Source organism: Oculina patagonica, chromosome 11 (assembly GCF_052425735.1).
Source record: "Oculina patagonica isolate OP01 chromosome 11, crgOcupat, whole genome shotgun sequence".
NCBI lineage: Eukaryota > Metazoa > Cnidaria > Anthozoa > Scleractinia > Oculinidae > Oculina > Oculina patagonica.
In genome coordinates, this window is record NC_135768.1 from 15,622,102 (window position 1) to 15,641,206 (window position 19,105).

The 19,105-nt window shown below is 39.3% G+C and overlaps 1 protein-coding gene and 1 pseudogene across 3 annotated transcripts in view; one reads left to right on the plus strand and one right to left on the minus strand.

Annotated features, from left to right (window-relative positions):
* Positions 1-3,633: 3,633 nt before the first annotated feature.
* The window catches only part of LOC144630310 (uncharacterized), a 39,509-nt gene continuing 24,037 nt past the window's right edge, over positions 3,634-19,105 (plus strand). The window contains exons 1-4 of one of the 2 annotated variants that reach the window (XM_078488651.1): positions 3,634-3,740; positions 7,427-10,313; positions 11,096-11,337; positions 12,425-12,610. In XM_078488651.1, coding sequence (XP_078344777.1) covers positions 7,454-10,313; positions 11,096-11,337; positions 12,425-12,610 — 3,288 coding nt within the window. In that variant the 5' untranslated portion in view covers positions 3,634-3,740; positions 7,427-7,453. Of the gene's footprint in view, positions 3,741-4,666; positions 4,714-7,426; positions 10,314-11,095; positions 11,338-12,424; positions 12,611-19,105 lie in introns of those variants that run through there. The other variant, XM_078488652.1, reaches the window with a different exon arrangement.
* On the minus strand, positions 13,493-17,046 carry LOC144629414 (isopenicillin N epimerase-like; annotated as a pseudogene). The gene is made up of 2 exons (XR_013566371.1): positions 16,329-17,046; positions 13,493-14,513 (listed from the first exon to the last, which is right to left on the minus strand). The product of XR_013566371.1 is annotated as an isopenicillin N epimerase-like (transcript).

Sequence of the window (19,105 nt, forward strand, 5' to 3'; positions counted from 1 at the left end):
GCGAACCAGGGTGGTTTTTGTTTCTATTTTGGCTGATTTGCGTTTAACTTAAGATCGTTTCGAAAGATTACCCGAGCTAATTGCTCTTTCCTGATGCACATAGACAAAAGTAGAAATTAGCATTTTAAGTGCGCTAAGATTTTGCAGTTTTATTTTTATTTTTGGCAATCGCTTAACACTCTAAACTAAACTTTTAGCTTCGTAGCTAACGCGGCAACAATCTTACGTCCAACGAGCTGAAACGTTTTCAGTCACTGTTTTGATGCTTAGGCTAAACGGAAATTCGATTTAGGTAAACCTTTTGTCATTGAGCTTTTCATATATTGTACTTCGAGTTAAAATTGGTTTGTAACAATTCAAAACAATTTGAAGTATGTATTTTTTTTTTACCACCTCGAAGATAAATTTCTTCTTGCTCTTTGCTAGAATTTGCCAGCAAAGGCTCAAGTTAAACTTGAACTTGTAAATTTTGACTGTATTTAAACATTTCCCGAAGTTGAACTTTCACTGTTATCAAAACTTTCCTTGCGTACAAGTTTACCAAAAATCTATCTTACCAACAATTTATCTTTTGGGATGATTTGTGTTGGATCAACAAGTTTGCATGAATATTTTTCTCGTTTCTTTTTTAAGTTTTAATCCGTTTTGGAGTTTTCTTGAAAGAAAAACAAATTTTCTTTATATCCAAACTTTGCAGGAATTCGTGAATTGCACTTTGTTGGGTTTAGGTCTTGAGTTGGGTTCTTCATTATCATGATTTTTGTTGGTTTACTTCGTCGGTTTATATTACTTTTTGCACAGATTCGACCGCTGATTTGAAAACTAAAAAATTTAATGATCACAAAATTTATATGGTTGCCAAAGGCTCTTCATAGGTCGCCAAAAGCTCTTCGTTAGGCAGTGCATGTTTCTTGCAAGTTTTCTCGCTCGGAGAGGCTGAAAGGGGAGCGTTGTAGTTGTAAAAAAAGGGGGGATTAAGTTAAGTTTACTTACGAAGAAGTATTTCGTGCAAAACCTCTCGCGAAAATACTTCAGAAGTGACATGAAAATTGTGCTTACTTATTCCCGTTTTTTTTTTAAAAAGCTAACATTTCTACTATTTACCCAGTAGATCAAACCCGGTTTGTTTGTTTGGCATTCATTGTGGCAGACAAAACCCTCTAAAACGAAAATCGTGGCTAAATTTTATCGGATTGTCCAGATCAGATTTGATCTCATTAGAATTTTTATTTGAAAAAGTAAATAACTCGCTGTTTTTCTCTCGCTGAATTTTCTGTGGTTTTTTAAGACTTTCTTTTTTAAAATTCTGGATTTAAAGTCCCAGAATATTATACTGTGTATTTATTAATCATTTTCGTGAGGTTGATGACGATTTGGGAACGTTTACGTAGATCTATTGACAAGTGTTCTTTTAGAAAACGATTTAACGTCAATTTATTGTTTGAATAACCTACAAGGACGGGGCACGTTTAAAACCGCTTAGGATAACATGAGTCAGGATTAAACATTTCTCCCTTTCCTGCACGAAAATCCGGAAAACCTTCTCAAGGACAATTTCCTTGTCAATAAATCTTCTTTTACTAGTGCAAGAACTGTTTGAACTGACTCACTTCTGTACGTGACGTTTAACAACGCGCGTTTGTCGTCACTAAATCAGTGAATGCTGTAAAGTACTTAACGCTGTAAAAGCTTTTAACCTATTGTGTGACAGGTTTATTGTACAAATTTGACGCAAATCCGTACGTGCTGTAAGCATTCAAGTGGCCAAAAATGGGCCAACATGACTTAATAGTGTTGAAAGCATAAAAATAATACAATGTTTAGACTAACAATAGAAGGGCTTTGCGTAATGGACTGTTATGTTGGAAGCCCTTTTAGTGCAGTGCTATTCAAAATGCGAATTCTTCTGACTAATTGGCATACACTTTTTATGTTTTAATGTACTTTTAATGTTAGAATTTGGTGGTATATTAAGAAAATATCTTTCTTGATTATGATTTGTTTTGATATTTTGAGTATTTTATGCTTCACAATGTATTTATTACATCATAAATTCCTTATTATTTAATAGCCCCGCGCTTGTTTGTTTCAAGGGTTTTTTTTTGAACTTTTTTTTTTTTTTTTTTTTTTTTTTTTTTTTTTTTTAAAATTTTTATTTTTTTTTTTTTTTCTCTCAAGAAATTTTCTGTAAGTTAGAATTCCATATGGTAAAACTATCCAAAATACATCGATATCAAACAGAAAGAAAGCTTTACAATTTTCAAATAAACATCGCAAGTCTTTGAACATCATAAAACTGTGACGAAATAAAATGCGAACAAGCCCTGCAGTCGAAAGCTTACAAACATTCGAAATAATAGGCCTGCCATAGGCTTATATGGGGTCATAAGGTTTGTGCATGGGGCGTATTTTTGGAGGGAAGAGATTGTTTTGGAAGGCTTTTCCTGCAAGTTTACGAACTGAATTAGATAGATGACAAGCATTCCTGGGAATTAATAAGGATTGATATGGTATATAAACGAATTATCCGTCTAGACGGATATTGAGAAGATAACGAATTCCAGTTCAGACGAATTATGAGCGATTACGGATCTAATAAACCGGAATTAAAGAGGCAAAGGTTAAACTGTTTCTATATTTTCACGAGGATAATACGTCTAAAAATGAATAAAATATATCAGGAATGTTTTAAACAAGTACAGAAATGTTGTCACCGTAATCATGCTTTTTTCAAATCCTGTGTATAATCTTGCTTAGTTAGATAGATGAAGTCGAAGTAAAGGAAATTGAAATGTCCGTTAAAACACAAAGCAGTCAAAACTAAGTTTGCTTGCTGTTATTCTTGTGGCTTATCAGATATTTTTTTTTATTCTATTTGCGGACACACCTTAACAAAAATAAATCGCAGCTTTTTCTCTACCTTGCTCTGAGATTATGCCTTTGCAACAGTGCGGGCAGACCATAGTTGGTAGTAAATGTGAATAATCAATAAAAAAAGAAGAACTTACGAAGTGGCGAGCTATAACAAAAATAAGTCCGCACTGCCTACATGTGTCCAACCTCGTCCCCAGGAAGCGCCCTGGGAGAGGTACTTCTACTGCTTAGCTTTGTGATTATTGTATTGCTCGGTCATGGTAGCGAAATTTTTTGTTGCATAGATAGAGGGGGAAAAGAGTCAAAATTAAATTCAAGCCAACAGGGTAGAGGAGGTAGAATAATAAACAGTGTGATCTAAGAAGGACGGAGACGTAGCATATGTTATGCACCCTAGGGCCCTGAATTATGCACATAAGTACATTGTCACTTCTTTCAGATTGTTCCGTTTGTTCTACGTTGTCTCGCCGGAGGAACAGTATTCGATACTAACCCAAATAAGAAACCGCAGATTCTGACGCGACCCATTCTCGGCGAACGAGGAGCTTAGTGTCGGCGCTTCGCACTAGACACAAAAATATACCTGCAAGTCAGTATTTACTCTTTGTTTGGGTTTGAACAAGAAAGATTGCAAATAAAACAATATCTTGTATATAAAAACTCTTCTCAGCTTTTAATTCTTAATTGTTACCATGAAAGAAACAATTCTTCAGTTGCCCAGTTTTAACATAGTTGCAAACATTTTCCTCGCCAGTTCCCTCTCGGCCGCTGCCAGTGATTTGATCAGTAGACTGGTACGAGGTGACATCTCTCGAAGCGACCAGATCCAGTCCCACCCGTTTTTCAAGGACATCAACTGGCACGAGGTAAGATTAAGTTTTAATAAATATTTAACAAATCTATAACCACCAATACGACAAAGTTAAAGTAGATATGCATGTCAAGTTGAAAAAGACGATGAAAATACTGTAAAACTCTGTAAAGCCTCTTTTAAGCCCCATCTATAACCTTATTCAGCGAACTGTTTCATACACCTCAGTTTCTTCTCACCAATAGCTAATTATGATTCCAAATAAGTCTTCTTTTCTATTAATTTATGATTAAGTGCCCTCAATAATGCATTGAAAAATAGATAAACCGGCCCTAGGTACTTTAATAGATCGATAATAGAGCTTTTACGTTGATCATTCATTGATAAAATCTTACGTACAAATACGAAGCGAAAGCGAAAATGACTGATGACTTTCATTGAAACAAAGCTTCATTAAATTTATGTCGTACGAACCAATCCTTTTAAATCTTTTCCACTTTTGACCATCTTGATTCATACTTCTTTTTGCATGATTTTCTAGTGTTCAGGTGTTTCTTTTGTGTTTTTATTTAAACCGTTAATAAGACTTTTTATTCAAAAAAACTTAACAACCGTCAGCTGCAACCCCTTTATAGAAAACCACAGGTGGTATAAACTCACAATGGACGGCTTCGACCGTAATATAGCTATGTTTACAGTTTGGTTGAAAAGTCATAATAAACAGTCATTTAAAGTTCTGAAAACCACAGAAAATATAGATTAATTAATATTATGTCCTTGGCAACCACTGACCGTTGGTAATTAGCGTGCGCTGTTCGATAAAGTGCTCAGTAAAATGGAACGATAAGCCAGCTGTTAAGGCCTCGAGTTGAAGAAAATTGGCATCCCTGAAGCGGATCGAATAGAAGCTTTTTCGTGACAATTTCCGTCGTGAAGCGAGAATTCTGGAGAAAAATTGGTGAAGGAAAACAGTCTATCAAGAAACAAGAGACGTCTCTTCTAGGTTCAAGCGAACGTTTGAGCGGTTGGTATTACTCAAGCTTAAATTTTGTGGTTTATTGTCGGGCTATCGAGTACTAAACTGTAAGACAGTTGATTACATGGGTTATTTGCTTAAGAGTCATTTAAACGCTTAACAGAACTAAACGTAATTAAACTCGTTGAAATGCAATTGCTAGAGTCTATGACATGAGCAAAATTTGATGCGGTATAACGTAGTAGTTTTCCTATCGCTGTTTAAACTAGGCCTAAAACGCCATATATGCAAATCTTTATGCTTTGTCATCAAGTCCGGTACAGTTGTGAGTATGGGATCCCTGTGGCAACCCTTTTTTTTCCTTCAGTTTATAAAAAATAAAATTTATATAGATTATTTTAATGCGCAAAAAAATCATTTAACTGTTAAATATTTCGCGGGCAGCGTCCACGAATTCCGAGTACAGGAAAGTTAAAATTTTGTATCGAAGCAGGCTTGTGCTTTAGCAAATGGAAACGTCGTTTTATTGTCGTGGGAACTTCGGCGGGTGGCCGGTTGCTTTAAATAGGTTCTCTTCTCTGAAGTGCCGACCGAAACGTGTAATTACTTTAGAAATGGTCTGTTACCTAAGTATTTGCTAACTGTGAGAACTTTTATCCAGATTGCTAGAAAAAAATGATGCAGATTTAGAACTTTTATTATATGGCACAATAGTACGCGCGCCGATTGGCTGCTGAGCGGGCAATTTCTGTAATGACCGGGCATATGAAAATTTTCTCAGCTCGACGGTTTTGAGTTGTGAGTAAAAGCACTAGCGAGGGGGCAAAAACAACAAAAAATGCCGACAAAATATAACTATCTTTTCAATAACTGAAAAGCATACCGATACTTCTTTGGTATGAGCGACGAAGAGAGCCACCGAGAGCGAGAGCATTTTACCTCCAGTGTTCTTTCCCATGATTATACTCTTTTTTGAATAGTGCTAAGGCATTTAAATAACTTATTACCTCGTCCGTTCGGGGGCAGACCTCGACGAGTATGACCCGCTGTCGCCGCATACCGGCCTCGCTAGTCCCCTGTAGACCTCACTCGGTTAATAAGTAATATTTATTGCTAAATTCGACAACCTTTTTCTTTCTTTAGGCAATTGTCCAGTCATCCACAACACCGTCAACTCAAACTAATAAGCGCTCCAAAACGTTTTATTTACTATTTTAAGAAATAGCATTAGTTGTGGACTAAAACATTTGGGTATATAAAAATGTATTATTTTATTGGGGTATAGAACAGGCTAGGGAAAACTGTCACTTAGGTATTCAAGGGGGCCTTTCATATGATATCTCTAGTATACCAACAGAATGGTCCATTCATCAAAGTGTTTTAAGGGGCTATTCAAGTGAAAACTTTAGAAGAGCCGGAATAGAGATGCAGTATTCCTTATTTTGGTATGTAATAGGGGTGCCATTTTCTATCGAAGGTATATATACGAAAGGGTTACCTTTTTTGTCAAAAATGGTAAATGAAAGGGTAAGGGTTTGAACAACAACAACAAAACCAAAAACGACAACAAGCTTTATTTGCATGCATGACTATAAATACATAAAGGATTGCAAAAGCGTAACATTAAGGTGATTCCCTAGTATTGCATTGCGCATCCTTCTGGTAGTATTTTCGGTATTGCGCGCGCACATAAAAAATGGTTTTTTTTTTCGTTGGGGGGGGAAAAATTTTTTTTTTTTTTTTTTTTTTTTTTTTATAAAATAAAAATTTTTAAAAAAAAATTAATTAAAACAGAAAAAAAAAAAAAAAAATTAAACTTTTTTATTTAAAAAAAAAAAATTTAATTTAACTAAAGCGAAACTTACAACAATCATAATCATGCAATAGGAAAAACAATTACATATGTGTTATATCACTTTCACTCGATAGACGATTATTGCGTAGAGATAAGCATCTCAAAATGAAATTCTTCAGCTGAATACTTACATATTAATTATCAGAATTCATTAGTTTTTGGTGGCTTGCATAAGATCGAGGTAGTTGTGTAATATTTGGGATTTGTTTCTCTATTTTTTTTGTAAAATTCATCTCTTAAACTACAGTGTTTAGTACAAAGGGAAAGTAAATGAATTCCATCTTCAATTTGGTTCAGTTCGATCCACAGGAGGGAAGTAGGGCAGAGTCTATTATCCCTCGGGATTTGATCTCGGGGAGGAGCCTCCCTGTAAAAAGGTTTTGAGTATCCCCGGGGGCCTGGATTAGCAAAGGGGGTGTAGTGATCCCTTTCACGTACAAAATTTATTTTTTTTTTCTTTTTTTTTTTTTTTCTTACCATTCTGTCAAGCTGGATGGATTTGTTCTTGGCTGTCCACAAACCCATTCACCAGCCACGCTACGTTAATTTAATACCCAACTATCAGTAGCCTCCTTCAAATTAGAATTCTCAAACACGCTGTTTAGATTTGACGTACTGTTTCGTAAACATGGCCACACAAGCTTCAAACTATGTTTAATTAAAGTTGCTATTCTTTTATATTTTATCCGTATTGAACATTCCCTTACAATGATAAATCACAAAAATTGTCGGTAAAAATTAACACTGCAAAATATACAATACAATACAATTTAGGAAAGTTATAAATACAATAAAAAATACAATAGAAGCATCTAATAAGACTAAACTAAATTTGTGCACAAAATATCAAAGGGATTTTCAGTGAGGTTAGAGAAAACTGAACTTAAACTTGATTCTTAATTTCTTACAGATAAAAACGAGGAAAGCTCGGCCTCCAATGAACAGTAACAACGAACCAAGCTCATTTCCAAGTCAAGCGAATTCTAGTGCTAGTTATTCATCAGTGGGATCCAATACAAGCAATGGACCCTCTTCGTTTTATCGGCCTCACAGCCTATCACACCACAGTGACCCGGGCGATACGAGATATCATAAAAACGCCCCTGACTATATGGTGCCTGGACCCAGTCTCCACAGTGCTGTGTCTACCCCTGATCTCAGCGCTGTGGGTCGGGAGTCCCCGTTCTTACATCATCATACGTCACTTCCGGCGAGGGACATGCGCTATCGCTATGGGAGCCTTGATTATTCAAATGCAAGGGCACGTGACTTTCAACCAAGACCTGAGAGGGGTATGGAAGGGAGGAGGATTTTTGCATCGCGTTCATTGAGCGATCTAAGTACTTTTGATGGTAACGATAATGTAATTCACTCGCATTCTCCAACCTCCCTACAACGAAATTTCGTTTATCCGAATTATGAAGGAGCTCAACATCACACCAGAACGTTTTATTCGCCCTCCGACAACTCTCAGGGATTTTACAATGGAGAATACACTTTCCGTTCTTCAGGGAGTTCTCCTGATTTAACAAGCAGCTCTGGACACGTAATCTCTCAATACTACACCCCTCACAGTGGCAGATCCTCACCCACCCCCTCTCAGTACAGTGACTACAGTTCATACTCTTCGTACAGCACTGAGCCCTCCCCCCGTAGTGGGTACACGTCGCCGTACCAAACCCCGCGTTCGCGTTACAACGACGATGGTGTGTCGCCAAGAGAAAACGGCGGTGCATTTGGGCTACGAAGATATGAACGTAGCTCATCAAGGGATTCGGAAAATCATCGCGGAAGCTCGGAATCTCCGAACGGTTACCGAAGAGGACAATCTCCACAACCCGCCAGAGAGACGCGTGAAATCGATAATTCGTCGTCTCCGAGTAAAATTCCAACCTACAAATTGTCCACTCAACAAAAGTCATTTCAAGGTTCGGATTTTACGACGGGGCACGACACTATCCGAACCTCTCACGACGTGGGTCGTGAGCGTTCGTCGTCAACATTAAGTCGTACTCTTTCGTTGTCGAATTTAGGCGACGAAAAGGAACGAGCTGTTCCGAAGGCATTTTCGGAAAAGAGAAGAGATAGCCTACCATTGGCCGTTAGTGGACCACGAGAAAAATTTCCGTTGGCCAGAGTTCCAATTCCATCTTTTCGGGAATTCAAACAAAAGAATTTAGAAGGAGACTCGAAAAGTAGACCTTTACCTGGAAAGAATGAAGCGAAGGAAAAGCATTCAGAGACATCTTCGAAGGCAGATTCTAAACAGGAATCTAAAACCAAGACAGAGATGAGAGCATGTTTAAAGGAAAGGCTATCTTCTTTGTATGAAAGTTCTAAAGACATTTCAGCTAAAAACGCGACAAAACCAATGGGTGACTCTAAAACGTTGAATTCGTTGGAAAAGTCTGAAAAAGGAAAGATTGAATTATCTTTCATTGCTAAGTCAAGGGATTTAACCGAAGCAAAGCCCAGTAACACAGAGGATGTGACGAAATTGGGAAAAACGCGAAAACTGTCTAAGGGTCGACACGAGAGCCCGTTTTCGAAGAACGAAGTAATTCATAACTTAATGTTGAAGTATGGTTTGTACGAGAAAGGTGGACACAAGAAAACCAAAAGTCCAAAGAGCGAAAGAAAGGAAACGGTATCATCGCAGGATACAATTCATTCAGATGCAAAGGAAAGAAAAAATAACAACGAAATGAATTTAATAAATATTCTATCGGATGAAAAATCTGAAAACAGTTCTTCCTCGACTAAAAGAACGATTTCCCCTACTGAAAAAGAACGCTCTAGCAAGGAAGTTGAGAACAACCTGCGAAATTCAACTGATTCGAACAGTCCTACTCCGCGAAGTAGCCCGCTTTCTGCGCGCAAAGGTGTGACAACTGAATCGAAAAAGTCCGCGGCCGAACGTTTCAGAGAATTAAGAAGACAGAATGGACTCCGTAATCGATCTTTAGACGACGTCGACGCCAAAAACAAAGGCAAACCGACAGAGCTAAATTCTGCTGACATTGCAACAATAAAAGAAGCACCCTCTAAGGAAAGTTTAAAGCGAGAAGATGACGACTCTGGGTTTTTCGAGAGAAATAACACTGGTGAGATTCGAAGACATGATCTAGATTCCACTGTTGCGGATGTCATTAAAGCAAAATCGAATGCGTTGAAAAATATGATAATAACAGACGGAATCTCCGCCAATCAAGACGTCGCCTCGGGGTTAAATACTAATCCAGGGTCACCGAGCAAAGAGAAAAACTCGATCGGTCTTCGTGGTACTTCGCGAGCGATCTTATGCGCAACAAAGTTTAAGAAAGCAGCAAAGAAAGACTTAAGTACGCCGAATGGCTCACCATTGCCAAATAAAAAACAGCTTGGAGATATTATCGCGAAAAGCGATGCAACAACCAAAGTTGCGAGTCAAGAAAAACAGAACGAAAGTTCTATGGATACTATTGAAATCAAACGAAACGAATCAATGGAGAAACTTTCTCCGAATACCCGACGACGACGTTTCCGAACAGACGGAAGACTTCAACGAGGCGGAATTCACACGAGCATGCTCAGTGTAGCAAGCAGCACGTGCTTAACAGACTCGGAAATGGACGACACTGTTAGTATTTACAGTGAAATGGACTCGCTTGATGATGAACGAGGGACGCGCGGGAGGCGATGGGAAAGTTTCCATAGCAACATCAGCGCTGACAGTGGCTCCGCCCATTTGTTTGAATTTGAAACGGATTCCAATACATTTGAATATGATGAAGTGTTCGATGACCAGGAATCTGGAGGTGAGACGCTGTATAGCAATCATAAATTGTCCTCATTCCTGAATGTTTGTCACGTGTTCTCGCTGTTAGAGTCCAAAAATGCCGGCTAGGGCGACGTTTTAAAGAAAAATAAGCAAATTAGGTTTATTCCTCTTAACAAATCCATCCAGGGGGAACAGTAATTTGAATCACGGGGATTTTGCTGCATTTTTGTCAAAACGGTGCTTAACATGATTATGACTGATTTCCTTACGAAAACCAGGCCATTTTATTTATATTTTTATTTTTGATATAAAAATAATGTCCTTTGGCTAGCTTTTGACTTTTCCAAGTCTTGCTCATAAATGATTGTGCCCTTTAGAGCAGCTTAAAATTAATGTCGTAAAACCAAAGTAATCACTCTGGCCCAATCACAGAGGAGACAGATAATCCAGTGAACCAATCAAAACACGAAGTAAATACTTGCAGCCGACACGAAGCGCGGGAAAACGTGTGCGAGCGAGTCACGATTGGTCTTGGTTTTGCTTCGTATTGGTTGAGAAGGTGACGCGAATTTTTTAAACCATTCACGAAACGTAGTAATGCAAAACCAAAGCAAACGCGAATTACTTTCGACACTCGTGCAAAAAATACTCAAATTCGCTTCATGATACTGCTCACAACTGGAGCTCCGAGTTGGCCTCTATGGGCATTTGTTAAAAACAAAATTTCCTTAACACTATCCCATGTTCGTTTACTTTTCGGATACCTTATCTTTTAGGTAACTTTGGTTACTAACAGTCAAGCCCTTCTTTTATTTTCAGATGAGCACCCCAAAGGCGAAGTAGAAGTGGAACGCACAGATAGCGGTGTCGGAGGTGATATGGGCCAGAGTCCCTTAAGGCGCTCCTGGGAGGAGATTGTTATGAAGAGCTCAGAGCACTGGTCCGTTGTGGCTGCCTCCGCGCGGCACTGGCAGGAATTGGCCCGTAGGAGAAAAGCTCATGAAGGCGAGGTCACAACTATGAAGAAAAGGAGCTCTGTGCATTCTATTACAGAAGATATGGTAATTTTTGCAATAAATTAATTTCCCTTTTTTGAGATGTAAAAACAAAAGGTGGATTTAAAAATGGTTTACTGACAACTGTAAAAATTTACATAAAAGCCGAACGCTTTCTATCGACTTTGCCATGTCGATAAAAAAAATGAGAGACTTATGACTTCACAAAGAGTTATTTAAATCAGTATTGTTAAGTTAAGCTTCTTAAACAGTACTGGGATAGTATCGGTCCTCTGTGTCTTTTCTGTACGAACCTCGCTGCGCTCATTCAGTGTTATGTCAAGACTAAGGGCCGATTTTCTCCTAGTACCCTCCCCCCTGGGGATACAAAAATTTTTTGTATACGGGAGGCCCGCCCCGGGCCCCCTTTGGTATACTTCATATACCATTTTTGGCAGAAAAGGAAACACTTTCATATACCTTCGACAGAAAATGTTACTCCTTTCATATACTCATATACCTACAAGAGGGCTACTACATCTCTGTATTTATTAACTTTTCAATAAATAACTCCTTAAAATTCTTAAATAAATCGATTGTTCGGCGGGTCTGTTCGATATTCCAACTCGTGAAATCGCTACCCTTCTATATACCTCCAGCCGGAAAAAAAGTACCCTTTTCGGGGCGGAACCTTTGCGCATAGCCGCCTGGTTAGCTCAGTTGGTAGAGCGCCGGACTGCTGTGCGGGAGGTCGTGGGTTCGAACCCCAGACCGGACCAACACTCAGGGTCTTAAAATAACTGAGGAGAATGTGCTGCCTTGTATTTCATCTGCAAATGGTTAGACATTCTAGTCTTCTCGGAAAAGGACGATAACCGTAGGTCCCGTCTCCTGTATCTAGTAACATGGGACGTTAAAGAACCCACACACATCGCAAGAGAGGGCAGAAGCTCCCGGTGTTGTGGTCTGGCCACAATGTGAGTAATTACAGTAGTGTAAAGCGCATTGAACATATACATATGAAAAATGCGCTATATAAATACATTATCATTATCATTATAGGGAGACGGAGAACCCCGCGAGTACCCCCGGGAGGGTACGGCCCTGGTGCTTGGTACATAAGATATATTTCTTCATTTTTTAATCTTTTTAGGTTGAATGCCCAGACTGTTTGAAACACTATGTGCCGCCGAAAGAAGAAGAAAAGGGGAAAGTCGACTTCAATGAGCCGGAGATTTGTCCCAAGTGCAAGGACAGAAAGGTGGAGAGGAAAGAGGCCATTATCGAGCTCGTGCAAACTGAGATCAACTATGGAAACGATCTACAGATATTAAAAGAGGTTAGAGACGTATAAGTTACTTATTATGCTGAAGTCCACTACAAAATAGCAATAATTAAACAATAATTCACCGTAAGTGGAAGTGAATAGTACTTTGCTAATCACCTCCGAGTTGACCAATCAGAGCGCGCAAAAAGCACTATTTCCTTCTGTTGTTACCAAAACTTACGAAACGTACCAGCATCAAGGCAACATTGATGCAGGAAGGGATTTCACCCGGGGGGACCATGCCAAAGGGGCTGGGGCGGGCCAGTCCTGTCGTCGTCTATTTTAGGGGTGTAAATTGTACGTTTTCATACGATCACATTACAAGTGAACAACAACATTTTTGGGCACCAAGTTATCTTTCATGGTTGCGCGCGAAGAAATATAAAAAGTCTTAACAATGGATTTATAGTTTTGATCGATCAGACAGTTGCAGGATTTACAGCTTTAAAGCTGAAAGCTCTCGATGACAATGTCTTCGTCATCATTAAAGTCACTATGGCTCTTATTTGTCTGTCTGTTTTACAATGGTATCTTTAAGGGGGTCAAATAAGGCTTGAGTGTTTTTCTTGGAGCACGGGATCCACGCGACTTTGCCACGCAGAAATTTGTCCTCAGCCTATTCAGACAAAAAGCGGATATTTGGAGAGGGTGGGGTGAGGGAGTGTGAGGGAGACCCTGTGCGTAGCGGCTCGATTGTGAGGTTGTAGGGGATAGGGTTAATGTGGAATCGAATCCATTTAATGTATTTTGGAGAAAAGGTCTTTATGCCGTGATCTTGGTGTGGGCTTAGAAAAGAAAATTACCCGGTGATGGATGTTCCGTGAAATATTTGCATTAGCATGTCACAAGGACACACCAGAAACCTATTGAGAAAAGTCCACTTCCGCTTATGCATTCAGTTAAACTCGTTTATTAACCTCAGAAGTACAAATCAAAATTATAAGTTACAATGATGCAGGGAAATTTCAATTTTAAGTGTTCGTTCTAAGGGAAGCTTTCCTTGGTCTTGAAATCGCACTAAAGTGAACGTCATGTCCGGTTAAATCAAATATGATCATCAAGCTACAGTTCTTAAATGATGTGTTCCTTTTCTACAATGAGAATTAAAACGCGAAAGTAGCTGATGAAGTCCTGTTAAGCCATTTACTTCAGAATTTTGTTCAACTCGACTCCAATGGCATTGACAGCTCTATCGATATGCTCTTCAGTGTTGTAAATGTGAGGAGAGAATCGCATTCTGTTGCCTTTCTTGGTGGAGACGCCAATGTTGTAGTCTTCATATAACTTGTCATACAGATACGTGCTCAGTAATGGCTGGTCGACCTTCTTGCGCTTGCGACCACCTTCTCCGGAAACGTTGTATTCGTCTTGGAACTTGATGACTATAATTCCATGGTACTGGCTCAGCTGTGGGGGGGGTCTCGACCTCAAACACTGGCTGGCTAAGCTGTCGGAGAACTTTGTCCAAGCCATCCCGCAATCGTGTAGCCAGAGCCTTGATCCTTTCTCCAATCCTATCGAAGCCAATGAGCCCCATCACATCTGCAGTGTACAGCATACCGATAAGATTGGTGTCATTGCGCTGACCAACCATCTCAAACCGGGACGCGTCCAGAGGAATGGGTTCATCTGGCAGGGTGGGCGGTGGTGCCATCTCCCCATTGTACCCGATATCTTTGGGGGCGAAGTTAGGGATACACTCTTTCTTCATGTACAGGATACCCGTCTCCTTGGGGCCTAAAAACCACTTGTGGCTGCCACCACTGTAGCTGTCGCAGTTCATGTCTTTGAGGTCGTGGTCGAATGCGCCCCAAGTTTGTGCGCCATCGACGTGGACATGGGCGTTCTTGTTTTTCTTGTGGATTTTTTCCACCAGAAGTTTGGCGGGAAGATGCATACCACTTAAATGGGAAACCTAAGTGTCAAAAACACAGCAAAAGATTAGTTAGAGAGTTAAACAAAAGCTTTAAATACTGTAATCACCTCGTAGAAGCGTTACGATAGGTTTTGAGGCGTGACTCAAAATTTCACAAAAGGTAATCCTGCAGACTTTGAATTTGCATTTTAAAGGCTTTGTAGTCTAGACATTCAAAGAGAACTTTGCATTTGCAAGTACGATTTGTTTTATGGGTATCGGTCCAAGGAAAAATATTTCGCGAATTTCAAGTCAGTTAGACTTTTGAGCTCTTTTTTTCTAAGTATAAAAACAAAACTACGAGATTAGCCATATACTTTCAATTAAGCTTGGCCTGAAAAAAGTTTTCTAAGTAATAATGAATCGAAAACGAAGAACAATTTTTAATTTTTTCTTTACGCAAGGCCAGAACAATGAACAGATTATTTACCATGGCCAGCTTCAATTAACCAACCAACTGCAAGCAAAATGCTGACTTTGGGGGCTTAACTCACACAAAACCGGAACACAAAATGAAAAGAAAAACTGACTATAACGGTGGAAATTTAGCGCTGTTAATTAATTTCTTTGTGCATCATACAAAATGAGTCAGTATTAACCTTTGAAAAGGTCGAGGTTTTTAGTACGTGACAGCTAAAACTGGAACGTAATATGCGGCTAAATTTAGTCTTTTACTAAAAAGCCGCCTATTAACCCTGAATCAAATTTATTGGGCGCTTATTGGCTGGTTTCCATCATCAAAAAACGGGCGGACACGAGCTAAACATTCTGTTGGCTTGCCAGCTGAACTTAGTTCAAGTTATGCTAAATACCAATTATTTTCAAACAAAATTAAAAAAGTCAGAAAACTGCTCTTTTGAAGCGATACAATACTGCAAGAAGACGGGCTTGGATAACGACCTGAGAGCATTTTTTTTACTTATATAATTAAAGGCTGATGACATGCAGCGCAATTAGATTTACATCACTGCATCACTCTCAAATTTTACAATAACTGTCAAATTTATAATGCGCTTATTATTCGCCTTATAACGGGCGGGCGGATTAGCTGACCTGATCATAAAACATGTTTTGCAAAACTCGAACAGATTCTTTTAATCCAGTAAAGGTGTTGTTTCTCCCTTTCGGGGATAAAGAAAATGTAAAAAAAAAACAGCATAAAAGAAGATCTGTTAGCGAGTGATTTGGAACTGAGGTAGACCATAATAAACTCGGAATTTAAGATCAATGAAATCGCATAATAATCAAAATTAAGTCCTTGCTGTGATCACTAATCTATTGAACTTTTAAGACTTTTAAGAATCCAACGGCACACGCAATTTAATTTACATTTTAAACCGGTATCAGAAGTATCGCTATTCAGATTGTCAAATTTCTCGCATTTTCATTGGCTAATCTCATCATCCATAACGTGGGAGGACGCTTATTTTTTTCCTGTCAGCTTGCCCACTTTTGACCTATTAACTCTGTCACTCCCAGGGCTTGGAAATTTTAAAGTTTGCAAGGAGTCTATTTTAATTTTCGCTTTGTAAACATCGACAAACAAACAGACAAGCATGAAAGCACTGCTCAATAGCTTTCATTTGAATGGTCACACAGAAGGGTTTCCTTCACAGACTTAAAAGTTATAGCCACGTTCCGGTTACGGGTTACGGGTTTCTAATAAAACTATCAACAAGTCCTCGAAGATCCGGAAACGAACCTCATAACGATATGAAAAAAAAACGTAATTAAAAGGCGAACGACACGCATAAAACAAAACTAGTTTGAATTTGTTAAACATACAAAAAAGAGAACAATTATGACTGCACATACCTCACTGAACATCACAATTCGAGTGTGCTTGTTCACTTTGGACAAAAACTTATGCACGATTTTGTCCTCATCTGTTTCGCCTTCTAAGTCAACTACAACGATATTTATGTTTGGGAAGCGGTTCTGCCGGATCTTCCAAGCTACTTCACCGCCGGTTGGGTGATTCTCGTTCCACACAATGACTTCATCGCCAGGGTTGAAATCCATTCCATGGTTGATGGCAGCGTTAGTGTCCGAGCCATTCCTCTGGAAAGCAAGCAGCTCTGGTTCGATGTTCAGTTGAGAGGCAATGAGAGCCCTAGCTGCCTGGATCGTGTAGACGAAAGGCTTGATTCGCTTCTGGATGGAAATATCTCGATTCCAGTCTAACGCCATGGAATTCATGCAGAGTTGGACAGCGTTGAAGGTAACGGACAAGTTGGCGGCGTTGATCGGGACGGTGTCAGCGTAGTCATCAAACGCGAACAGGCTACGGACGTATTTCCAAAGCTCGTCGTCATCTCTGCAATTCACTATGGTATTCACTATCTCCTCAAACGACGCCTGGAAGGCAAGGAACGTCTCACGGCTTATAAGTCCGTTGCTGCGGTACAAATGAGCGACCTTGAAGGTGGGACGATCTTGTGGAGTGATTCTGTTCATGATTGTGCAGGGGTCTAAAGGGCGCGAAGTCGAAGCTTTCTTCTAGCGTTCTGTAGCGAGACTGCAACAGTAGTACGTGATCGACTTAATTTATATCAGCGTCTCTCAAGCTGACAGGTCGTCTAGGTTATAAATACGTTCTTTGTTCGAAGCATTAACAGTATTATTGAACAATAATTTTTTCCAGGACAAATGGACAGAAAAGGGCACAGGTCATAAATGTGGTCTAAAAAAAATGCTAATGACCGCTTTAAGGCGCCTCCTGGGCCGGAACGGCATGTCTATTGTTATAATTTAAAGTACGTATAATAAAGAGGTTAGCATTGCCAAATGACTAAAAAAAGCGAGCCTGGAAATTCGACAAAAGATAATTTTTGCGATATGCTGAAATATGCCAATTTTTTTTTGCAGAGTCATTGCTACGCAAAGCAACCACCCATAAAGAGAACTTCACTTTTAATAAACTAAAGTGGCATTTTAATTGTCTTTTACTCTCTAATTTATTCGAAATTCGCACGTAACGGACTGAACATTAGAGCTGCGAAACCGTGGGACTGTGAATTTGTAAACTTTGCCGCACCTAGAAAAACAGCGGTTTCTTGACCCAATTTTAAGTGGAACGGATTTGACACGATTTTTGTAACACCACGAATTTAACCTTCACTATTGCAGTGATTGGTGCATGGACGGCGGAGCATTTTTTCAACTGGGGGGGCTGACAGTGACTTGAAGTGGGGGGCTTAAAAGACTCTTCTCTTATTAATTCTTTATTTTTTCTGAAAAGGGGGGGGCAAAGCCCCCCAGCCCCCCGGCTCCGCCGTCCCTGTGGTGTATGAAACATTGTAATGGAAGACGGAAAAAAATTGGCAAGGATGAACAAATGTCTGGAGCTGAAATACTTAACAAATATTCCACTAGGCGCGTTGGATATGAGATGGTAGATAGCCACGAGGGCGTAGCGGAGATGACTATAACGATCTCATATCCAACAAGCACGAGTAGATAATTGTTTTATTAAGAACGCCCAAAAAATTGCAATTATTGAGCTCCCCGGCTGTTCTCGTTAACGCGTATCGGTACCATATTCGTCAATGGATACGAGCCTATACCACTAACCAATCAAATGTCAGGAGCAATGTACCATTGCTAGTTTTTAATAATGGAAACTAGATCCCACCAGAAATAGATCCCGTTCAAATATACAAACGAATTTATTGGTTACTTACGATTGTTACAAAATAAGTGTCAGATTTCTTCCACTTAAATAAGCTGCTCCAAAAACAGTAAGTTCCCAAGAGTTTTGCAGTCGAGTCCAGTAGCAGTTTTGCAGTTCCATAACTTTACAGGTTCTCAATGTTCCACAGTTCCAAAATTCCGGAGTGCCACAGTCCGAAATTCCTCCCTTTTTTAGATCGGTTGCCCACAGACCGTAGTTCAAGCCTTTTCTAAGCTCCAGCTGAGATTTAGCCTTTTTGCCAGGTTTCAAGCCGATTTTTAGTACATCAAGCTGTTTTTCTGATGGGATCACATACAAAACGCGGCGTCCACTTGTTTGCATATCTTTAACAAGACCCGCACTAACTGTGTTATGCCAGCATGCCTCGTTGTAAAACCGGAAACGTTTCACAATGGGTAACTGCCCTTTCCCCACTCTGGTTATACGTGCCAGCTTTGAGCCTGGGGGCGAAATTAAGGGCTCCAACTGTTAAATAGTGCTTTAACAGTCAAAAGCTTGTCAGAGAATGGGCGGTCTACATGCTGGGGTGAACCAAAATGATCCTAAGTTTCGCAATAAGTCACAGACAATTAAAATTCGTGGAGAATAAACAAAAATATCAGTCTTTATTAAAATATCAAAACTGCATGATAATAATAAAATACCAGATAACAGTAACAAGAAATAGTAATTATGTCACACAATTATAGTAGAGAAGCTTATATAACTAATTGAGAAGATTCAAAATTGAAAAATGGAGACTCCACGATGTTTCCCTAGCTAAAAAAAAATACTAAAAAGAATAAAAAAATGTTTCTTGAAACCAGTCTTGCTAACACAACTTTAAACAAGGTGTTGAAGACATATTTGCGAACGTTCGGGTCGATATCTATTGCATTTACGGGGAATAACTCGCAAC